General features: G+C 37.5%; 1 protein-coding gene across 1 annotated transcript in view; it reads left to right on the top strand.

Annotated features, from left to right (window-relative positions):
- The first annotated feature begins 6,059 nt into the window (after window positions 1-6,059).
- Window positions 6,060-23,831, top strand: part of LOC103710306 (BEACH domain-containing protein C2-like) — a 60,424-nt gene continuing 42,652 nt past the window's right edge. Inside the window, exons 1-7 of the mRNA XM_039126789.3 lie at window positions 6,060-6,184; window positions 6,446-8,405; window positions 11,453-12,234; window positions 12,976-13,701; window positions 15,396-15,530; window positions 16,378-16,482; window positions 20,246-20,359. Of these exons, the coding sequence (XP_038982717.3) occupies window positions 6,455-8,405; window positions 11,453-12,234; window positions 12,976-13,701; window positions 15,396-15,530; window positions 16,378-16,482; window positions 20,246-20,359 (3,813 nt within the window). The 5' untranslated portion in view covers window positions 6,060-6,184; window positions 6,446-6,454. The remainder of the gene's footprint in view (window positions 6,185-6,445; window positions 8,406-11,452; window positions 12,235-12,975; window positions 13,702-15,395; window positions 15,531-16,377; window positions 16,483-20,245; window positions 20,360-23,831) is intronic.

The raw sequence follows: 23,831 nt of genomic DNA, 5'->3' as shown, positions 1-23,831 counted from the left end.
GGTGCTCAGTCGGTGACAATGTGCTGGGGCCAACTTGTTGCAAGCTCGGGGTCAACTCTTGAAGTAGCTCAGGAGAAAATTTTTAGTACTTGTCTGTGAGCTTTTAAGAAATGTTCTTATGGTCTTTTGGAGTTTGGCTTCTGATGTAGAGCTTCAGATGGAATCTTCTCTTGAAAGTAGCTGAAGATTTTCTTCTTTATTTTCTAAAATTTTTCACTTAAACTCAAAGCAAATAGATTAGTCAACTTTTGACTCAACTATTTTGCATTATCAAAATCAACTTTTTAGGTTCAACAATGGCACATCTGTGCATTGTGAATCTACCTTTAGCTATGAGACTTGTCAAACAAGCTTTCTGGCATGCCCATATCCAACCTTCTTGTGGGAAGATAGGGAGCATGAGAATCATTCATGGACAATGTTGCATAGCTTGAGGTAGAAGAAAATATATGCAAAATTAAAAATATGAATTCTAGCTAGAAAGTATCTCCTTCCATAGTTATATGATTTCTAAAGGTGGGATCTCTATAGATTGAAAGAATATGGAGGTAATTATAGATTACAACCCACCAACTAATGCATCTGAGGTTTGTGGCTTTCTCAGGCTGGCTAGAAATTACTAGAGGTTTGTTGAAGGATCTTCTTACATCGAAGTGCCTCTAACCTGCTCGGTTTATAAAGAAATTAAATTTGAGTGGATAAAAGAATGTGAAAAAATCTTTTAGGAGCCAAAAAAACTTCTTGTATTGTCCCCTATTGTCACACTAGTTGAGGCTTCACCCTTTATAGTAGTGCTATAAAGAAAAGTCAGCTACATGTCCTAATGTAGAAAGCAAGATGATGTTTTAAGCCTCCAAGTAGCTCAAGCCATGAAGTAGAACTACACTCTCTATAACTTGTAGTTGGCAATGATGTTTTTTGCCTTTAAAATTTGGAGATGCTAACCATATGAAACCTAAGAGGTTTTGAAGATCACAGGTTTCTGAAGTATATCTTCACTTAGAAAGAACTGAATTTGAGGTAGAGGAGGTGGTTGGGGCTACTAAAGGATTATGATCTAATTATCGATTATCACCAGGAAAAGTAAATATAATGGTAGATGCTTTGAATAGAAAATCCATGGGTGACTTAACAGCTTTGATCTCTTTATAGAAGCATCTTCTAGAAGATTTAAAGAAGTTAAGAATTGAACTGTGGCTGCATTTTTCTGATGCCCAACTTGCTACCTTTAGTATACATCCTTCCTTGATTGAGAAGATCATGGCATCTAAGGAAGACAATCTAGAATTATAGAAGATTGGAGAAGGGGCACAATCTAGCACTTAGTTAAAATTTAGAATATATGAAGATTGTTTTCTAAAAGTTGGTAACATGTAATATATCCTTAAGAATCTAAAGCTGAAGAAAGTGATTTTAGAGAAGGCCTATAACATTCTTTATACCATGCCCCATGGAGGTATAGAGACTTAGGAAAAAATTTTGGTGGAATGATGTGAAAAGGGAAATTACCTAGTTTATTGCATAGCGTTTGGTTTGTTAACAAGGAAAAAATGAGAATTAAAGGGCCACAACAACCGCCTCCTGCCCTAGAATGGAAATGAGAGCATGTAACTATGAACTTCATAACATGGCTACCTAATATTCTTAGTAGAAATTGGTGTTGTTTGGGTGACTGACTAATAAAGTCAGTACATTTATATTGATGAGATCATATTTTCTCGGTGCTTATTTTCTCTCGAAAGGATAGCAAACCTGTATATTGATGAGATCATAACACACCATGGTACTCTAAGACATCTATTGTATTTGATAAGCATATAAAATTACTCTCTCAAATTTGGAGAAATTTGCATCAAGCCATGAAAATGAAATTAGAGTACAACATAACCTTTCACCCTCAAACTGATAGGTAGTCATGGAGAATAATCTAGATTGTATAACATATGTTGAGGCCCCATATTTAGGATTTTAGCAGTTGTTGGGATGAGCACTTACCCTTAGTGGAATTTGCTTATATCAACAACTACTAGGCTAGCATCTAAATGGCTCCTTTTGAATCCGTGTATATGGGGTGATGTAGATCTTAAATATCGTACGACGATATTGGTGAAAGAATTATTGGGTTCAAAGATTGTGTAGCAGATAGTGAAAAAAATTCAGCTTATCAAGAGAGACTCCTTATGGCTCAAAGCAAATAGAAGAGCTGTGTGGATCATAGAAGGAGAAATCTTGAACTTTAGGTGAGAGAGAATGTGTTTCTTAAGGTGTCACCTACCAAGAGTGTAATGAGATTTGGAGTTCAGGATAAGCGGAACTCCAAATATGTGTGCCATTTTGAGATCTTAAAATCATAGAGGTAGCCATCGCCTAACTCTACTATCTACTTTTGTTAAAGTTAATATTGCATTTTATATCTCTATGTTCAAAAAAATGTGACATATCGTAGCTAGATGGTGTAATTCAAGTCTTCATAGCTCAAAAAAGATTTCTCTTATAAGGAGCAACCTATGAGAATTATGGATTGGAGGGAGCAGGTTTTGAGGTGATATACTATTTCATATGTTAAGGTTTAGTGGAGCAACTGTTTAGAGTACAAGGCAATTAAGGAGCATAAAGAGGAGATTAAGAAGAAGTACCCTAATCTTTTTGAAAACTTATGTATATCAAATTTTGAACATAGAATTTCTTCAACATGGTAGGATGAAACACCTAACTTCTCCTCCTCCTCCAAGTCCTCCACCTCTCCTTATTTTCTTGTATATCCTTCTTTTTGTTTCATTTCCTTCTTCTTCTTCCCAACTGAGCATCAAGTTCCTTCTTCTCTTCCCTTTTTCTTCTCCTTCCTTCTCTTCCTTCACTTCTTTCGTTCTCTCCTTTTCTTCCCTTCCTCTTCTTCTTCTTCCTCTTTCCTTCTTCTCTACCAAGTCAAGCCTCTTTCCTTATTCTTCTCCATTTTTTATACTTCTTTGTTATTTTTTCCACTTTTATTCCTTTTTCTCTTCTTCTTCTTTCCCCTTCTTTCCTCAACACTAGCCAACCAATAAGGCCACGTGAACCGCCTATGATTCTCCCCTCCTCGTTTCCTTTTTCACCCTTCTCCTTACATGCTAGTTCGCTCTATCTTTCTTTTTCTCTCCCTATGTGGATGTAGTATCCTCATAATCTCGTGCACCTTTCTTCTTTTCTTTATCTCACTATGTGCCCTCTCTGTGCTTTTGGTATGCCTCTTCTCCCTTTTCTTTCTCCCTTCTATGCATTTCTCCTTGTTTTCTTTTTTATTTTCTCCCTGGTGTGCACGACTTTTATCTCTTCCCCTCTCCCCCGACACAATATCTCGAATGCATGCCCCGCCTCTCTTTCTTTCTTTCCTTTCTCTTGCTACACTGCATGCCTCCCTTTCTCTTTCAATTTTCCTCAATGCATGCCTCCCTTTCTCTTTCAATTTTCCTTCTACATGACAGCATCTCCCTCTCTCACTCTTCGTCATTCTCTCCCTGCTAGACTCCTCCAACTCTCTCCCTTCCGGTTTATTCCTTCTTCTCCATGCTATCTCTCTCTTTCTCCTTTTCTTCATGTATGAGCATCATCGAGCACCATCTTACAATGCCATTGTATGAAGTACTCTTTCTCTATCTTCTCCCTCTCTCATTCACCAAGACATCTCTTTTTAATTTGCATACATGTTCTTTCCATTCACCCTTCAAGATAAAGAGGCTAGAGCCCATGATCTCCTTGCAACATCCATCTTTGAGGGTCAATTCGTGCACCTGAGATAATCACAAAACACCTTTTTGGCATAGATTAGTTTATTAATGTTTAGATTAGAGATTATTGCATGTTAAGAATAGATTAATTGATTAGTGATCCATATATTTTAGCTTAATGGATCATGTGCCAGCATTGGAAAAATAATATCTAGAGGTAGAGCTTCCAATTTCCATATTTAGGGTCAACTTTTCCAATCTAGAAGGATCCTAGGGTGGAGAACCCTGAGGGATCTTGTAACACCATAGGACCTTTTATATGCCTAAAAGTGAGAAAAATGTTAGAATGTATAATTATGCTTTAGGATTATCAAAGGAAGCCTAAGTGATTGATATAATTATTTTATATTGGAAAGAGTCTTTTGCTGAACAAATTTATGAATTTTGTTGCTCTTGATCTATAAATGCCTCTACTGCCCTAATGTTTCATCATGCATTTCATGCAAAATTATTAGAAACTTTATTTTTAATTTTTTATCTAGATTCAATGAAACCAGCATGATTACATCCCTAGTTTAAAATATGTATTTGTAAAATATAACAATTCTTAAAAATTGAAATTTAAGAAATTATTTATAAAATTAAAGAAAATAAGTATTATGCTTTGATTTACCTTACATCATTTTTAAAAAGTTGATCAAGCATGGAAAAATTTATTGAGCATGCTAATAGATTTTTCATGATGTAAATGTGTTAAAAAGAGACATGTTATATTGGTGTATCATGTTGAATCATGAAATTTTGCAATATTATGTTATTTTCATGTTGATACATCTGAAGAGCTTATGAGTATTTGAAAAATCTTGTATTTGAAAAATCTTGTATTTGTCACTAAAAAGATAGTTTGGAATTGATATGAAAAATTCTTGGTTAATCTCTAGTCTGACTATGACTGAGGCTTGGACACTAGGAGAGATTACTAGCAATCATGTTTTTTAGAAACTAGTTTCATTTAGACCTCCACACAAGATTAAATGTGATTTTGATCCTTGTCGCATGACTAATCATGGCAGTAGTCATAAGGAGTAGGAAAGGGTTGTATATGTAAATATTTCTTTGATAGTTTTATAAAGTTATTCTTTTCTCAATGGTTATATCAAACCAAGTTATTTTACTCTTACTTTGAAAGGTTAATTACTTCAATGTTTGAAATATTTATAAGCCAAGTATGAAATTCTTATCTTGGTTACAAATTATTTCCTTTATGAATCCATAGTGATATCTGCATATATCTAAGTAAAATTTTATTATATAATTGTTCCAATTAGTGGAGTTAGAGGTATCTTATTGCATTGTCATCCATTATTTATTTTACTTCATTTTCAGATCCTGAGTAGACTAGATTATAGGCTATGTTCTAGAGAGCTTAGGGTTCAGTTTTGGTTCCTTACTCGAACATATATATAAATTGGGAAAAAACCTATATATGATTAATTGGTGATCTAAAGACCATGTTTTTGGTTGATCTTAACTTGATATTTATGAATTATGAAACATTACTATTTAAATTCTTAAGTTTTTAGATGTTTCAATATTGTTTCCTGTTATAACTGTAATAACTCTTTTTGGAAGGTAGGCCTTGCAGGTCATGGGGCTAAGCCCCATGTAATGTGCAGCCTTTTGTCATAATACTTGGCTTACATCATTGTATTGCAGAGTGACAATAAATTTATCATGATGAGTTTATTTCTAAAGTGAATTTTTTCTACAATATCTATTATAAGTTTCTAATGGTATGCATAACATTTTGTTTATCCTTGCATAAAGAACTTTTAGATGAACGATTTTAAATTAATTGTCAAAAGAAATTTTCAGAAACGATGGATCTATTCCAAATTAACTACAGACTATTGCTTCTACCTATCTTACCAGAGCTTAGTCTACAAACATTTTAAAAGGATTACATTAGCTCTCAATTATATTATATTATATTTTATTATATTCTAATATGATAGTACTATATTATTATCATTATTATATCATAATAATTATATTTTAATAATATTATATTATTATATTTCTATAATGTTATAGTAATATGTTACTATGTTATACCATGTTAAAAAATTGACAATACTATGCCATGTATTTTATTGTCAGTTTTCGTACCAATTTTTTATTTTAATTTAGATATCAAATTGATGTTAAAATTTTATAATATTTTAAAAATATAATTACCAATCAGTAAATAGTTTTTTTTTTTGGTTAAAAATCTCTAGCAGCTCTATTGATAAAAGATTTATTATCTACGGCAACCGGGTAAATCAATTTAGCTGCGGAAGAGGTTGGAAGCAAACCAAATCAAGCCGGTTCATAGTCTATTCCCTCCCCATCCCAGTTTACCACCCTCCCCTTCCTCCTACCTTCTCTCCCCCTCCTCTCTCTGTTCCCGTCGCCATGCTTCTCCTCTTGTAATCCAGGTAAGATCTCAGTCTTTCTATTCCTTCTTCATCTCTCCCTCCGTTTTCCGCCCTCTCATTTCTTCCAATCCTTCTCAGATCTCATCCCGCACTCTCCTCTCCCTCTCCCTCCCCATTTCCCCTCTTTTTTCTCGGTCAGATCTATAAACGTTTAGTCCAACATCGGTTTCTTTTCTACCACTCGCTCTCGTCATCTTCTCTGACCCCATCGCCCTCTTTGTTTTATTTTATTTACATGTTCGGATGAACTCTTTGATCCAGAAAGAAACAATGGAAGAGGATCCGCAAGAACCCGCCGAAGCCTCCCCGGAAGCCTCCTCGTCGCAGACTCCGGCATCCAGCGGGCCCCATCCCCCGGCCGGCAGCTCCCCCGCGGGCCCCACTCCCGACGACGACCTCTTTGAGCCCGTCTCCCTGGGAGATCCCGACCGCCCCGCCCCCGATCCATCCGCCTCCGACCGTGCCCACGCCGTCGAGTCCGTCTGCTCCTCCACCTCCGACAACCTGAACCGATCCTCCGGCGCCGACGCCGTCTCCAATTCCTCCCCCGCTGCTGCGGCCGCGGCCGCCGCCGCCACGGCCGCGGAGCTCCACGACTCTCTCTCCGCCGACATGCAAAATTCTCCGCCCTACAGCCCCTCCGGCCCGGCGCTCAGGCCGTCGCCCTCCTCGGGCAGCTTTGACTCCTACACGTCCCCCGCTGGCTCGCCACAGAAGCCGAGTGCAAAGCCGGCCATGCCAAACATTCCCCTGGAGCTCGTGCATTTGGTTGACTCCGCCATAATGGGGAAGGCGGAGAGCATCGAGAAGCTCAAATCAATGGTGTCGGATGGCGGCGGCGGCGATATCGGGGACGTGTTGAAATCCGTGGTTGATGCGCTGCTTGTTACCATGGGAGGTGTGGAAGGGCTTGATGAGACTGAAGGCGGTGCGCCTGCAAATCCTCCGAGCGTGATGTCCAGTTCGAGAGCTGCGGTAGTTGCTGCTGAGCTCATCCCTTGGTTCCCCTGGGAAGGAGACTCGGAGACCCACATGTCTCCGAGAACAAGAATGGTTAAAGGTTTGCTTTTAATTTTGCAAGCTTGCACCAGAAATCGCGCGATGTGCTCAGCTGCGGGATTGCTTGGAGTCTTGCTGCAATCAGCAGAGCAAATATTTGTCGATTCCATTGATCGGGTATCCTGGGATGGGACACCATTGTGCCAAAGCATTCAGGTTTTAGCAGGGCATTCGTTGAGTGTGATCGATCTTCACCGCTGGCTTGGAGTGGTCAAGAAGGCATTCAGAACTGACTGGGCAGTGCCGCTGATGCTGGCACTGGAGAAGGCCATGCGGAGCAAGGAGGCGCGTGGCCCGGCCCACTCATTTGAATTTGATGGTGAGAGCTCTGGCTTGCTTGGTCCAGGGGAGAGCCGGTGGCCTTTCTCCAACGGATATGGATTTGCCACATGGATATACATTGAGTCGTTCGCTGATACTCTCAACACAGCGACTGCTGCTGCTGCCATTGCTGCTGCAGCAGCTGCATGGTCAGGGAAGACATCTGCTATGTCGGCAGCAGCTGCAGCAAGCGCGCTTGCAGGGGAGGGTACCACTCACATGCCGAGGCTTTTTAGCTTTCTGTCCTCCGATAACCATGGTTTGGAGGCCTACTTTCATGGCCAGTTCTTGGTAGTGGAGGTTAGTGGTGGGAAGGGTAAAAAGGCTTCTTTACATTTCACGTATGCATTCAAGCCGCAAACTTGGTATTTTGTTGGGTTAGAACATACTTGCAAGCAGGGTTTGCTTGGAAAGGTGGAGAGTGAATTGAGATTGTATGTAAATGGCAACTTGCATGAGAGCCGCACTTTTGAGTTCCCACGGATCTCGAAGCCATTGGCTTTTTGCTGCATAGGGACAAATCCACCACCCACGATTGCTGGTCTCCAGCGGCGTCGGAGGCAGTGCCCCCTGTTTGCAGAGATGGGGCCTGTTTATATCTTTAAGGAACCCATTGGGCCAGAGAGGATGGGTCGACTGGCTTCAAGGGGAGGAGATGCACTGCCTTGTTTTGGAAATGGTGCAGGTTTACCCTGGTTGGGAATGAATGAACATGTGAGGAGTCTGGCAGAAGAGAGCTCGAAGTTGGATGCTGAGATTGGAGGAAGCTTGCATCTTCTCTACCACCCCAGCTTGCTGAGTGGGCGTTTCTGTCCAGATGCATCTCCTTCTGGTGCAGCAGGTTGGTTAGTTTGTCATTTTTTTAATCTTATGCACTTTCTTGAACACTGAGGAACAATGAAATTTTGGTGGATTTGTTGACAGAAAGGCAATAATACAAGTTTAAATAAAAAAATCATGGCAAGATTTGTAGTGTTTATAAACATTTCCTAGATCATACTGTATGGAAACTCAACTTAAGGTAGTAATTTACCCCTGAAGCTAAATGGTCCACATTTACGTAGTAATTTACACAAAAAGATGCTTTATGATATTTCTTTGGGCACTGTTCCATTTCCATAATGCACAAATGGTTCAGTTGTTAAGTTGGGGCCAAAATGCTAACTTTGCCCTTGTGGTTCATAATAAAACGTGGGTTGAAGCCATTTTGGGGAGGTTTTGGGGGATAAAAGCATTTCCCATATTTCCTTCCCAATGAATAGAACTGTGGATCATTTTCCCTTTGATAACTGTTTTATGCTTTAAAACTTGAACACCATCTCAATGACCTGTTCATAGAATGTCTATTTTATCCTTGCATAGTGTACCTTTTTGCATTGACAAATCTGCTTAGTCAGGCTTAAGAAGGGCAGGAGAAAACATTGCTGAAAGTAAACATTACAGAATGAAGAAGACTGCCCCTAGGATAACCATTTGCATTTTGACCTAGTTTTAGAGCTCCATATATTAAGATTCCTGAACACCTCTGGGATACAATTGGGGTAACTTAACTTACAAATAACTAGTTTAGAAATTTCTAACACTAGCATTACTCAGAGAATGGGGTCGTGAAGATACTTGGACCTTCACTACTATTCATAAACCAAGTCCTTAGCCAACTGACGTTGAGCTCTTTGATGATTGTTCCTTACCAAACAAAATGTGACTTTTCACTGACCTTCCTCCTTTTCAACTTTTACCAATCATGAACATTTATAGTAATAAAGATAATTTAAAAAACTGCTTATTGAACTTATTATAGTTGACGAACACTCAACTTAAGTCTGTTGTGCTTCAACTTGCTATTATGTTTCACACAACTGACAATTTCTTATTTGTTATTGCATGTTAAATGAAAAATGCAATGTGATGTAGGACTTTATCTACAACAGAAGTTATGCACCCTAAAATCAAACGAATCTAAATCATTAAAATAGTGGTTGGTCTAGAATCTAGTTTTACTCCCTCTTATCTTTTTTGACAAGTATACGATCTCTCTACGCAACTGAATCTCAAATGTCTTCAAATCTGATTGCTGAACTGTTGTAGAGGGGATAATTTCAGCAGCTTCATTCCAGATTTAGCTTCAGATCTGTTAAAACAGCAATACCCTGCTTTGACATTGCAGAGTTTTGTCACAGCTGAGGGCAGAATTCATATATAAAGAGAAGAGAAGAGAAGAGAGAGAAAGAGAGGGATAATAAGAAACTTTGAGAAAGCTTGGAGAAGGGCAAGGGAATAAGAGAAATGGATGAAAATATAAGGGAAGGGGAGGCCTGCATCCCTTCAATTTTCATGTACTAATGTCTCATAAAAACCATGAAAAATAGCCAGCTCTACTCCCCCTTTCAAGAGCCTTGGTTGGATGTAGTTTCTGAACACTGTTTAAAGGAAAGTAATAAAATTGTAGGCTTGCCAACTATTGCTCTATGTCTGGTAATAGAACAGGGTGGCTTTGTTTGACCAACACTCCACTTTTTGATCTGCCCATGGAACGTACGAATTTCCTGGAGGGTGAGACAGAATGGGTGGGCATGAGCAGTCTGGTATCCGAGCCGGTTGGTTTGGTCAGACAATGACTATTGCATGTATTAGATTAATATTAGCCACCTATCCTGGAATAGACTGGGATGGAATAGAAAGAATGTGAAGCACAAAACTGCACAGCCACATAAGTTTTCTAATTGAGCCCTTTTTGGGACCTGTAATCGATTTGTAACTTTCTCACATTGGACACTTATGGCTTCCTTAAAAGTTTCCTCATTGTCAGATTTAATAGAAGTTCCAAATATTTATAAGAGGGCTTGCATCTCAAGCAAAGGGCAGGTCAAAACCATTTTTGACCACAGCGATCAGGGAACCAGCAACTACCTGATTGAACTGGTCCTTTGCACCAAGAATGACTAAATGGTCATCTTGAGGTCCAGAGGGTGGGGGGTTGGAGGAATCCTTGTTCTCCATTAAAAGAATCAGCGAAGAACTATTCAATTAGTCTGGAATTAGACGAGAGTTTAATGATTTATGCATGAAATAATCTTGAGTAATTCAAGAAGCCATAAGCCTTTACTCCATTACAAATAAGTGATGTGATATATTTTTATTAGTGGTGCTGCATTTGATATCACTTATGTTCTTGCATCTCTTATGCTTCTTTTTTATATGATAAATACATAAATATTTTGATAATTTTGTATGTTGTTTATTTTTTTCCTCAGGTTTAGTTTTCAAGTTTTTTTTCCAAACTTTCTTGTATTTTTCTTTTTTAAAATTTTCCAGATTCTGAATATTCATCACTATCCAAGTTGTTCCCGAATGCTGAACTTGTTACTATGATAATTGTTGCTCAAATGTGCAAAATATTTTTTTTCTTGTACCTCAAATGTGTTCATAATGATAGTAAATAGCATAGGAGATGCAAGAAAATTGTTGATTGTTTAATATTTGATATACCTCAAATTTCGAACAGGTCAGGCTTGTTCATGTTGGCCTATTGGCGAGAAGAATTTATGACTGTGTCTTGAGATTATAGTTATTGATGAGTTGCACTGTTCTTCTTTTTCCCACCATCTGAACCGTAAAATATCATCTGTGTGGAAATATAGGCGTTCTGAATCATACATACAATCCAACTTGATTTGATTGGTGCCTTCGTATTATAATGCATCATCTGGACTTCACCTTTTTAGCTTCAGGATGAAACATTCAGCTTCCCTGTCTTGGGTAATTAAATCAAATACATGTTGTTCTTAAATTGTTTCCATGATTCTTGAGGATTCCACATTATGGCTTACATGTTCTTAGGGTGCTTGCTGGTCAGATAATAGTTTATGCCTTTCTTGAACTTTTCAGGTATTCACCGGAGACCTGCTGAGGTCCTTGGGCAAGTTCATGTTGCTTCCCGAGTACGCCCAGCAGAATCTTTATGGGCCTTAGCATCTGGGGGACCATTGGCTTTACTTCCACTGACAGTCAGCAATGTGCAGATGGATAGCCTGGAACCTGTAATTGGTGATTTTCCGCTTGCAACAACTTCACTCTCCGCCCCTATTTTCAGAATTATCTCCATTGCAATTCAACATCCTGGAAATAATGAGGAGTTATGTCGAGCACGAGCACCTGAGCTTTTGTCAAGAATTTTACATTATCTTCTTCAAACTCTATCAGCACTGGAACTTGGAAAACAAAATGGATTGAGTGACGAGGAAATTGTTGCTGCAATTGTGTCCCTATGTCAATCTCAGAAAAATAATCATGAACTTAAAGTGCAGCTTTTTAGTACTTTGCTGTTAGATTTGAAGACGTGGAGTTTGTGCAATTATGGTTTACAGAAGAAGCTTCTGTCTTCACTTGCAGACATGGTGTTTACAGAATTATCGGCCATGCGGGATGCCAATGCCCTGCAAATGCTTCTTGATGGCTGCAGAAGGTGCTATTGGGTTATTCGTGAAAAAGATTCTGTTGATACTTTTTCACTTCATGGTGCCCCGAGACCTATGGGTGAAGTGAATGCCCTGGTTGATGAGCTCTTAGTGGTCATTGAGCTTTTAGTAGGAGCAGCATCATCTTCATTTGCCGCTGATGATGTCCGTTGCTTGATAGGTTTCATTCTTGACTGTCCACAACCTAACCAGGTAGATTCATAAATTGTCATCAAATCATTTATTATTCTAGTAAAATGTCATGATGCCTATGGCCTGGTCAATTCAAATAATTCTTCTCCTTGAAATTTTAGATTAGTTGTTATATCATTGCTTATATTGCTCTTTTATTTTTTTTAATAATTGTCTTAGTAGTTAATTGCATTTGTCTGCACTTTCTTTAAGCTTTTGTATCATTGATTGAGGAAGCTTATGTGCAGCTTTCTTGCATGGCTTCTTGAGATTGACTTTCCCAAAACACCTTGAGGCTTATGGTTGAGGCTTTACATGGTGAAATATATCATATAAATTAGCTTGCTTGAACCATATGTGTAGCATTATGAGTGCGCCTTAATTTTTTTCACCTAATATTCTTTGCATTACATTATATGTGGATTTAAGTTTTAAAACTAGGCCGAAACTTTTTATTTTATCAGTTCCAACCGAAACCTAACATCCTTTAACTTTCTTATATTCACACATTTTTCTTAAATTTTTGATTTTTTATTATTTTAAACTTTTTATTTTTTGATCATTGCATAATTCATACAATATAATTTGTAGACCTGATGTTTGAATTTCTTGTGATTGAGTCTACATGCTTAGTGAATATTAGTCAGTTTCACTCTAATCATTGTGCAGTTTTTAATTCTAATTTCTTTAGTAATATGCTTTGCACTAGAGTTCTACAAGTTATTTGGTTAAGAACGTTACTTAGTTATGTTTTTTTTTCAGGTTGCAAGAGTGTTACACCTAATCTATAGACTGGTTGTGCAGCCCAATACGTCTAGGGCTCACACATTTGCACAGTCATTTATATCTTGTGGTGGGATAGAAGCACTTCTTGTTCTTTTGCAGCGAGAAGCCAGAGCTGGTAATCATAATATTTTGGATAATTCTAGTGTATCTCACGCTGACAATGCATCCTGGGCATCTGGGAATGTGTCTAGGTTGGAAACTACTGGTGATGAACCAAAAAGCCAGGAGGATGAACTAGAATCTCCTGACCAGAAGGAATCTTGTTCCCATGAAGAGGGCACAAAATCTGGGTCATCAAGTACTCATAATGGTTTTTTTAAGGTTTCCTTGGGCATGAATATTGAAAGAATGGAATCTGCTTCTGATAACCAACTTTTAAAGAATTTGGGTGGCATTAGTTTCTCAATAAGTGCTGACAGTGCTAGGAACAATGTGTATAATATTGACAATGGTGATGGAATTATAGTGGGGATAATCACCCTATTGGGTGCTCTTGTCGCATCAGGTCATCTCAAGTTTAACTCAAATGCTGCTTCTTCAAGTTTGCCTAGTAACATTCTGAGTATTGCGGGCCCTGAAGAAGGGAGTACCATGTTTGAAGACAAAGTTGCTTTGTTACTTTTTGCATTACAAAAAGCACTGCAAGCAGCTCCACAAAGGCTTATGACTACCAACATGTATATGGCTTTATTGGCAGCAACAGTATGTACAGTTTGCACTAATTTGTCAATATCTTCTATTATGATTCCTTCCAGTATAGATTTAAATAGCTAAGCTATTTTGAAATGTCAATCATACACTACTTTATTGAGGATTTGGCATGAATAGTCTCACCTATGTGTATCATTTCTCAAAATGTTGAGACTCATACATGAGTGAAGTTAGCTGTTTTAAGTTAGCTGTTTTCATAGATTTTTTTCCTGCCACACTTTTCCACCTTATCAGGCTTTTCTTTTTTATTCATGACAATGAACTATTCGCTACTTGCTGGAAATGTTAAATTCTGAAATTTTTATGTATTCATTTCCTTGCTATTACTTTGTATTCAGATAATTAAAGTCCATCAGGTCATCTTGCATGATTTTCTAGTACTTTTCTATTTGGTTGTCCGACACCATTTGGTGCTTTTTCATCATGTTACTGTTATTACTCATAAAAACTCTTACATGGAGTTCAAGAAGCAATTTTTTTTTTGAGAAAAATGTTTGTCCACAGAAAAATATGTCCTGTACATGAAAATGTTGTTTAATACAAAGACGATATACTTGTCCAGTTGTCCCAGTACAGGTAAAAGATACTTCGGTAATATAGACATGAACAATCATGTCAGAGTTGTTGATAGACTTAGTCATGACTGCTATTGCAGAGCAGGTAAGTTGACCCATCTACACCTAAACATTTTAGTACAAATATAAGTATGTTAACTAGATTCTGAAAAGTGGCCCTCCATGGTTTTCTCACATGGTCTAGTTCTGAAATATGGACTAATTGAATCTGGAACCATTGTGCAGGCAGATATTTCAAAATTTTCTTAATGTTGCTAAAGCTGACTTATATTGCTGTCTTATAGTAAAGAGGTAAACCGTATAAAATAAAAATCTCTATAAAAGGTACTGCAGGAAGGATTTTGAAACTAGAAATTGATTTTAAAACACTTCATTGGTAAGACTATCTCTGTAATTAAAAATATACTGAAAGACGGTCTGGCTAAGCATAGGTTCTGTTAGATGGCTGAAGCTGGTTTGGCACTGCATAAGTTGCAAATATGAAAAGGAGAGAGTTTTAGGGCTATGCTGTTTTGCCCCTTTTTATTTTTTCACTAGAAATGCCTATACAGTGTGGCTGCAGCAATTCTCAGTTTGTTGGAGCAACTGATTTCTCAATACTATTAAAGGATGATAAGTGCACCTGATTTTCTATTTTGATTTGAGTTAAATCTCATTGGCCAGATATTTGGAAGTTAGAACATGTTATCTCTCACAGGAGAAGGAAAAATCTCCACAAATTTCATTAAATGTGGACTTCCATCCACTATGCATGGTTCCCTTGCTCTTTCTAGTATCACTTTTATGTGGTAATGATTTGGAAATTGCAGAGAATGTGGTGGTTATGGTGTTGTATTTTTATTTTTTATTTTTATGAAACCAGCAGCATTTAAGTGAACCCGAGCTAGTCCTACATCAGTTAACTATAAAAAGGCATTTACTTTTTTCAAAAAAATGCAGTTGGGTATTTTAAATTGATTTGCACAAAAAATACCTAGATAATATTTTGAATTCATATCTTAGTTTGGTTATGTTGATCCTAAACCTTAACATGTTCTTGCAGCATTCATACCCTTACTGAATCATTGGCGTGTGTAAATGCTAAACCACATTGTCTATCTTTTGATTCAGACAAATGTTTTGTCAACTGATGATGGCCTGAACCTGTATGATTCTGGTCACTGCTTTGAGCATCTCCAACTTTTGTTGGTCCTTCTCTGTTCGCTTCCCTATGCATCCAGGGCATTCCAGGTTCGAGCTATACAGGTAATATGCTAGGACCTCTTTTTGTAACTTCTGTATGGTTATTTCTTACAAGTACTTTATTTTGACCTCATGCCTATGTCGTGCATATCACACAACTGTATGTTTCTTTTTTCTAGTAATAGTTCTTTTATGAATGTCTTGTGGTACTATAGAAGCCATCCACTATGAGATTATCAATGTCGAGTCTTTGCTGATATCACTAGCCAGGCTTTTAGATTATTGATCTCGTTCATTCTGTGAAGCTTTTGTCTAATTTTGTTCTTGTTGACATGATAGTTCTATCATTGCATAAGGCTTTCTAATGATGTCATTGTTTATATATGATCATCATTTCTGTAAAAAAAAAAGGGAAATACAAAGGGGAGTAAATTTTTCTATAGACCCCTAATCATCTATTAGGATTGCATTCTCACTGAATCATCAAACTTCTACACGAGTATGCGGTAGCCTAGTCTGGTCTATTTTCTGTACATATAATGCAAAAAGTAAATATTCAAGTTGAATTGCTTATCATTTTTGTAATCCTGGTAGCATACTGAGGCAATAGCTGTTGCCATGTATAAACATGCATTAGTTGTCGACTTATGCTGCCATCTCTGCTCGTGCTTTATCCCTTCAAAAGCGCCATGACAAAATTAAATAAGATAATAGCCATGTTGTAATAATTATTAGACCTGTTGCCAATAATTTTATTGCACTTTTATATACATATGCTGCATTACTTTTCTTAAGATGCCCATAAATGTTTGGCTCATCAAGACAGTGCATAGGTGGTTTCACTTTTTAACAACTCTATTAACTTGCTGATATGTTGTTTAATAAGAAATTTTCCTTTATATGATTTCAGGATCTTCTGTTTTTGGCTTGCAGTCATCCAGAAAATAGAAGTAGTCTTACTTGCATGGCAGAATGGCCCGAGTGGATATTGGAGGTTCTAATATCTAATTATGAGGTAAAATGTTCTGTTATGGCATTGCATTCTGTATAATTACACACAAATGTTTTCATATATGTATTTTTGTTAAGAAAAGTGGCAACTCTATGCATGCTAGTATGCATTACCTTTTTGGTATGGTTGTATGCAAAGTTTTAAAAATTGGTACCGAGCTTGGTACTGGTTTTTGGTTGGACTAGTATGATACTGGGCCGTCCCATACAGACATGGTACAAGGCTTCGTACTAGTAGCATACCTGGATGGCCAGAAATCAATTTTCTATTTTTCTTTGCATCATTTTTTTGTTCTATGCATAGTTATATTTAACTAGACATTGTTTTCTATTTTTTTTACAAAAAAGACTCAATTATCAATCAGTTAACAATATTTATGAGTGATGAATAGCAAATATAATACAGTATTGAAGAATTATATTAACTCACTTTAATAGTCTAATGCCATGTAGAATGTTGATTCCTTTCATATATATCTGGGTCTTGCGATTAGTTCGGACCTGGAATGTTTACCTATTTGGATATTGTCCCCTCCCATGGGGTCATAAGATGTTGGCTAATCACCTGGCTATGACTCCTGATGTTGCAGGTGTGTGTATATCTGATACTACTTGATCTGAGATACTGCGGCCCGACATCCTCAATCACCTTCTTCATCAAACCCAAGATGTAGTTAGAATCATGAATCCAATTAGATGCAACAATCGAGGTGTGAGAGAAAGTTAGCTTGTCACAGTATGTTAGGAAGTTGGTGATGCTTCTCATAGTTGGCTCGGACCTTCCATCACATCAGTGTCATGCCCTATAACAAATACTGCTACTTATATTTTTTCTAACCCTTTACCTCTGCCTTCAATTATGGTCCATGTATCTCATATGAAATGGGAGACTCAGTACTTAGACCCTACTCCTACACTTCGGTGATCATGTTTCAGATGAAATTGTTTGCTGCAGCCATGCTAGTATTTGACTATAATGGAACCACTAGGCTATGGTGGCCCCTACTATATGCTTCTTGTTCTTCTTGATGTAGCTGGGCTGCTTAGCTATTTGGATTGGTAGGCTATCGGATGGATGCCATAATTTGTGGGACCTTACTTGGTATTCTTTGCTTTCCCTTTTTGAAACATTCCGAATGGGGATTTGACCCCCTTGCCACCTCCTTTATGCACCGGGTCCTATGTAGCTCAAGGCTGTCCCTGGCTGTGTGCCCTCCCTTGGATGCACCAGAACCACCATCCCTCTCATAATGCAAATACCAAAACTATCCATGATGCCTTCTGGCCTCCTCATACTCCCACTGTTTAGAGGCCCGGACGACCTGTATCTCAACTACCTCCATATTGCCTGGATCAGATTGCTTAGTCCCATTGGCTTCATCATCCCTGCCATGGTGATCAACAACCTCCATGGCCTGTGGTCGTGTTGAACCAACTCATATTTGCCCACCTATTTTGCTTTCTTTAAACTTTGAAGATGGTCCCTCATTGCCCAATTCACCTGCCTAGACACTTTGGTACACTTCTGCACATCACTATAGCCATTCACCGGGTGCTGCTTCAACCTTTTATTGTCCATTATCACAATAATTGCGTACCTAGTGATGTCTTTTTGTGTCCATCCTTCCATGGTGTCACCCAAGATTTATCGAACCGGTACTGGAGGGCGTTCCGGCTGGTGATTGGTTCGGCATGATATGGGTCCATATGGTGCCGTTTTGGGATGTACCGAAATAGGGCGAGCTGGAGATAGAAGGGAAGAGGGAGAGGGAGAATAGGAGAGAAGAAGAGAGAGAGGGAGAGGTAGGGAGGAAAGGAGGGAGGAAGGGGAGGGCCGAGGGAAACCCTAATCCTAACGTGAGTGAGTGAGAGAGAGGGGGAGGGAGGAAGGGGGAGGGCTGAGGGAAACCTAACTCTAACCTGAGAGAGAGGGAGGGAGGGAGGGAGGGAGGAGGGTGCCTACTAGTGGTGCCAAGGGGAGGGCGAGCAGCGTCTCGAGTGCTCTGAGCGGTCGCAAGCCTCGAAGGAGAGTGCTACAATCATGAGTGGCAGGGGAGGGGGGATTCTCTTGAAATTGCAAGCTGAGGGGGGACTGAGCTGGGAGGGGGGCCTTAATTGAGTTGGGTGAGGGGATTGAGCCAGGAGAGGAATTTTTTATTGAGCTAGGGTTTTTTTTTAATTGAACTCGGGGGTTGGTGGAGGGTTTGGATTCCGTTCTGAATCGGCAGAGGAACCATCCTCGTTTTCCATCGGTTTAGCTAGGTAAGTCCCGAACTAAGCAGTTCGAGACGTTACGGCCAACCATAGTGCCACCTAATATCGAGTTCTTTCTAGCCCTTCTTACTAGAAGCCATCTGCCAACTCCCTACACATCATCCACTTAAATCAATAATCAGACTTTTTTGATGCATATTTAGATTGCTAGAATTTTATCCTATTATTTATTGATAATCAATATCTTTTTTATTTAAAAAGTAATTTGAAGATTATGATATTTTTATCAATGAACAAAATGTAATTATTATTTTAGAATTGTTCTTAGTAATTATCAAATGCATGTTCTTCATTTTTAACAATTAAATAATTTTTATAACTATTTAGTAATTTTCCGTAAAAATTTTGTTGAAAATTATAAAATTATATGTTAATCAACAAAATACAAGATGACAATTTTAGAACTCATCTTTTTAATTATGAATGCATATTCCATAATTGTTACATTTAGCTAACATTTTTTAATTATTTATTTATTTTTCATTAAAAATAGTCCAAAAATCAGGAAAAATCCATTGCTATCGACATGCATGAAATTAAAATTTTAAGATTACATTTATACTTTAGGGCATCTTCTATTACATTTTAGATTTTAAGGAACTTGGTCATTTTAAATTATTTTCTTGATTTAGAAATTAGTTAAATGATTAAAACATATTTTCAAGAAGATATTCCAGCCATAAATATTTCAGCATGTGCATGCTATGAATGCAAGAATGTTACAGTTTTTGGACTAAATTGCAATATATTTCATTTTTATTAATATTTTAATGTGGGAATACATATTTTCTAATAATAACATATTGTTTGGAAAATTAAAAATACCATGTTGTTGGCTGCTGCCCAACCAGCAACATATCCAAAATTCAAATTGAAAAAAAATTGACATGGGTTTTTCTTTCTTTCAATTTTTGCCAACTTTGGGCCAAAAAAGGGGAGTTTGGAGGGCCTCACAAGAATGGAATGCCCTCCCCTGTTGCGGCGCTGGCAACCCCTCAGTAAGAGGAAAAACGCTCTCCTTCTCTCTTTCTTTCTCTCCTCTTCCTCTATCTTGTTTTCTCTCTCTCTCTCTACCCTCCTCTCTCTCACTCTTTCTCAAACATGATGAGGTTAGAAGGGCCTTACGAGGTGCCTAAAGGCATCTCTAAACCCAGCTGGCCTCCCCTTTTCCTTTAAAAAAGGATTCACGAGGTGTCCCGGTCAGGATAGCCTTTTACCAATAATATTGATTTTGGTAAAATCGATGCCAAACTGGTTTGGAAGGTATGACTGAACCGGATGGTTTGGAAGCCAGTACCAACCCGTTCCAGCGGCCCACCTGGGTTGGTTTTCAGCGACCTAGCCCTGGCCTGGTGCCTGAATTCTAGTGGAATGGTATGGTAATGCTGTACCATCCTGTTCCATTGATTTTTAGGACCATGGTTTTCTGTCTGATGTGGTTGAGGTTGCCTTTTGTTTTATTGGTTGTTTTAATATATCTCTTTCTTTTACAGGTGGGTTCAAGCAAAGATTCAACTTGTGTAAGCATTACTGAGATAGAGGACCTCATACACAACTTTCTCGTAATCATATTAGAGCATTCAATGCGGCAAAAAGATGGATGGAAGGTAAGCTTCTTTTATCTGTTGTTGCTAATTAGTTTCATTGCTCATTTCCCTATACTATCCCTAATTTTGTTGATGAATATTCCTTACTTTAGTGTTATGGTACTTACAGAGTAAGATCTGAAGGGTTAAGGTTGCAAGAACAATTCCACAAGGTTTATGACGTATTATGGAATGTAGTCAAAGTGATGACTTGGGCATACATTTTAGTGGCTATGTTTGTTCTTTTGAATTTGTTTTATAACCTAATGGAGGGGCTGATTAAGGAAAGCCTATAGAATTATAGCATTTCGATGAAGTAGAGTCCATCCTATTAAAAATAAGGAACAGAAGAAGTATAATTGTCAGAAAACAAATTAAAGCAAATTCGCCTTGCATTGTATTACTTGGGTTTTCTCATGGATTGAAATAGAAAACAAGCTTATGATTTTGTTACAACTTAGAAACTCACAATTGATGCAATTTGTATATTTGTCTGGACAGTAACTACAAGCAAATTTGAATTATTCTCACTAGCACCATGTACATGGGAAAGGTACGGACTGCTGTGATTACTCTAGGAGGCTGCATGAATATGGACCCAGGGTGGGGATTCTTTTGGGATATGCATGATCTTACTTTCTTGCTATTGTTAAAATGGTGCGTGTCTTGCAAGGAATAATATTATTAAAACAAGGCCTGATGTAAAGGCCTTAGAGGATGGATACACATGGCGGACTCCGGTTATAATATAGAATATGAATTCTTCTCTAACCATTTGAAGCTGCTCAAAAAGGGGTGGGTTTCATTTTCATTTAGCCGTTGTTATAAGTAAGGTAAGTTTTTCTAAAAGGTGGGAGTATCTGGTGAATTCCCACCCACTTTTCCTATGCAGTATTGTGAATGAAATTCATTTACAACTCTCACTTTTTTATGTCTAAGCAGCATTCACCTCTTCATATACAATAGTTGTGTTTGGCAAATTTTGGTCGCGCTTACAGTCTCCCCCTGTGTTTAGCACACTAAGTACTTGATCTTTTATGAGCTTGAGCCTTTGGATTTAAGAATTTTCAAATTCCGGAATGATTGGATATGGAGTCATTAGGACTCACAATTTAGATAAATCTATAATATTGGGGCTTATGTGTTATTCAGCTACATTGGGCCTAGAATTTGTGGCACAAAATTTTGACAATATTGTTTTCAGGAGAGAAGCTAAATGCATATATCATCCAAGGTTTGCTTGTCCTTGTCCAATTTAATGAACCACTTCTCACCACATACCACATTTGTTAGAAAGAACTATATAATTTAGAATTTGTGATTATGATCTAGTTAACTCTAATCTCCATGTTATTTCCTTTTTGAAGCCTAAGTTGGCCTGATATCTGGACTTTGAGGTGATGAGGCAATTGAAGGTTGCAAAAGGGGAAATTTATGTGCATTTTAGTCATGCACAGAAAGCATTATAAGCAATGATCAGGACCATAGGTTATGCTCTTCGTTCTGATAACAAATCAGAGTTTGAGTTTGAAAGGAAAAAGATTGGATCAGCAATCGGGATATGATGTAGAAAATGTTATTGAAGTTTGTTATACTACCAAATATAGATATATTTGGTTATTATGGGCATGTTTGTTGTTGCTTCTACTTTTCAGATAGTTCTTACATAAGAAACCTGGTCTAGGTTTTCTAGTTTCTTCTAAAAGCACTTTTTAAACTTTTTCTTCTAGTAAAAGTACTTTTCAGATATTGTTGCCAACTCGTATTTTTTCTAGTAAGCAAATTTTTGCTTCGGAAGTTGTAAAGTTCTGTTTTTTTCTAAGTAACACCAAGATACCCTATGCCAAGGTTGCAATGCCTTACAGAAGTATGTTAATGAGCTTACAATTTAAAATGAGGTTCCCTTGTGGAATTTGAGACAAAGTTCTATATAGATTATCCATAAGATTTTGATTGGAATGAAAGATGCATTTGATATTTACATGTTTATTGCAGGTCCGTTGCTGATGTTTTGTCAACCTGATAGGTCAACATTGGTCTAGCTATGCATAGATATTCTTTTCTACAGAATATTTTTTTACTGAGTATCAGTGTGATAGTGTTATAATATATTTAATTGTTTATAAAACTACACATACTACAGCCTACAAGTAGCATAAGTTAATTAGGTTAGTAGTTTTATAAATAATTAAATATATTGTAACACTATCATAAGGATACTCGGTAACAACTTATGCTACTTGTAAACTACTAAATTTGTAATATATTATGTGGCTGGACACTACATTTTTCCTAAAAAAGATACAACTTTGGGTTTTTATTTAAAGATATTTAGAAACTTGACTCAAAGTGGAGAAAGAACCAAATTCATCACATCTTTGAACCAAGATGGGGCATAGGAATTCTTAAAGTATAATGAACCAAAAAACTAAAGAATAGGTTATTGTTTCTGACACAGTGAGCTTGTCCTTTTAATATAGGTAACCTGTGATGTATGTGTAATAGATGAAGTGGAGTAGTTCTAGCTCCTGCCTCGAGATTAATGGTCAGACCAGTGGTTCAACAGGAAATATATTTAAAACATGTTCCCGTAATTTGTTAATTGATGAAATTCTATTTGTTTGGAAATTTAGATCTCTTCAAAAAATTTCATGAAGAACTGAATAAGTGAAACTTCAGTAGTTAAACTGAAGATTCCATTATGGGTACTAAAATAGCAAATGTGGCTGTACCTTTCACCATTCTCTTGATAAGCTTTCTACAAACTAATTGCATATTCTTGATTGTACAAGTGTATCTATATATTAAAATATATTGTAAGATATTTATGTATAAATATCTAATAATCTTCACTCTAGATGCCTACCTAGCTGTCTAGACTTTCTGCGTAGCCTTCAAGAGTATCATGATCTAGTAGGGGTGCAATCAAGCCGAGCCGAGTTGAGTAGCTCAACTCGATTCAAAATACTCGGGCTCAAAACTCGACTCGAGATCAATCGAGCCTCATTATCCAAGTTTGAACCCGACTCGATAAAAAAAAAGAAGCAATGTTCGAGATCAACTCGACTTGAGACAAATATCAACCGAGCCATATCGAGCTCGAATTGGCGTCTTGGTCATAAATAAAAAAGTATGGTTAAAACAAAATATAGCATAATATTATATTTTAATATTAAATTAATAAAATACATTATAAATAAAATAAAATATTATTAAAATATATATAGTCGACTAGTTTTGGGAGCTTTCGAGCCAACTATTTTGCTACTTGAGCTTGACTCGAAAAACTGTTCGAGCTACTCGAGCTCGGTAATAGTCGAATCGAGTTCATCTTGGACCTGAATCGAGCTCGAGTAGCTCGCCAGTTGCTCGGCTCATTTTCACCCCTACCACCTAGGACCACTTAGCTTTTTATACACTGTAGTATGCTGTTCATTGATATCAATTTACCATCCAGCAATTTTCTTACTGTTGCTTAGCATAAATCATGGAT

This window comes from Phoenix dactylifera, chromosome 6 (genome assembly GCF_051530095.1).
Source record: "Phoenix dactylifera cultivar Ajwa chromosome 6, Ajwa_hap1_PhDact_Kaust_v1.1, whole genome shotgun sequence".
Classification (NCBI taxonomy): Eukaryota; Viridiplantae; Streptophyta; class Magnoliopsida; order Arecales; family Arecaceae; genus Phoenix; species Phoenix dactylifera.
Note: the sequence above shows the minus strand (reverse complement) of the source record. Positions and strands in the feature narration are given on the sequence as shown.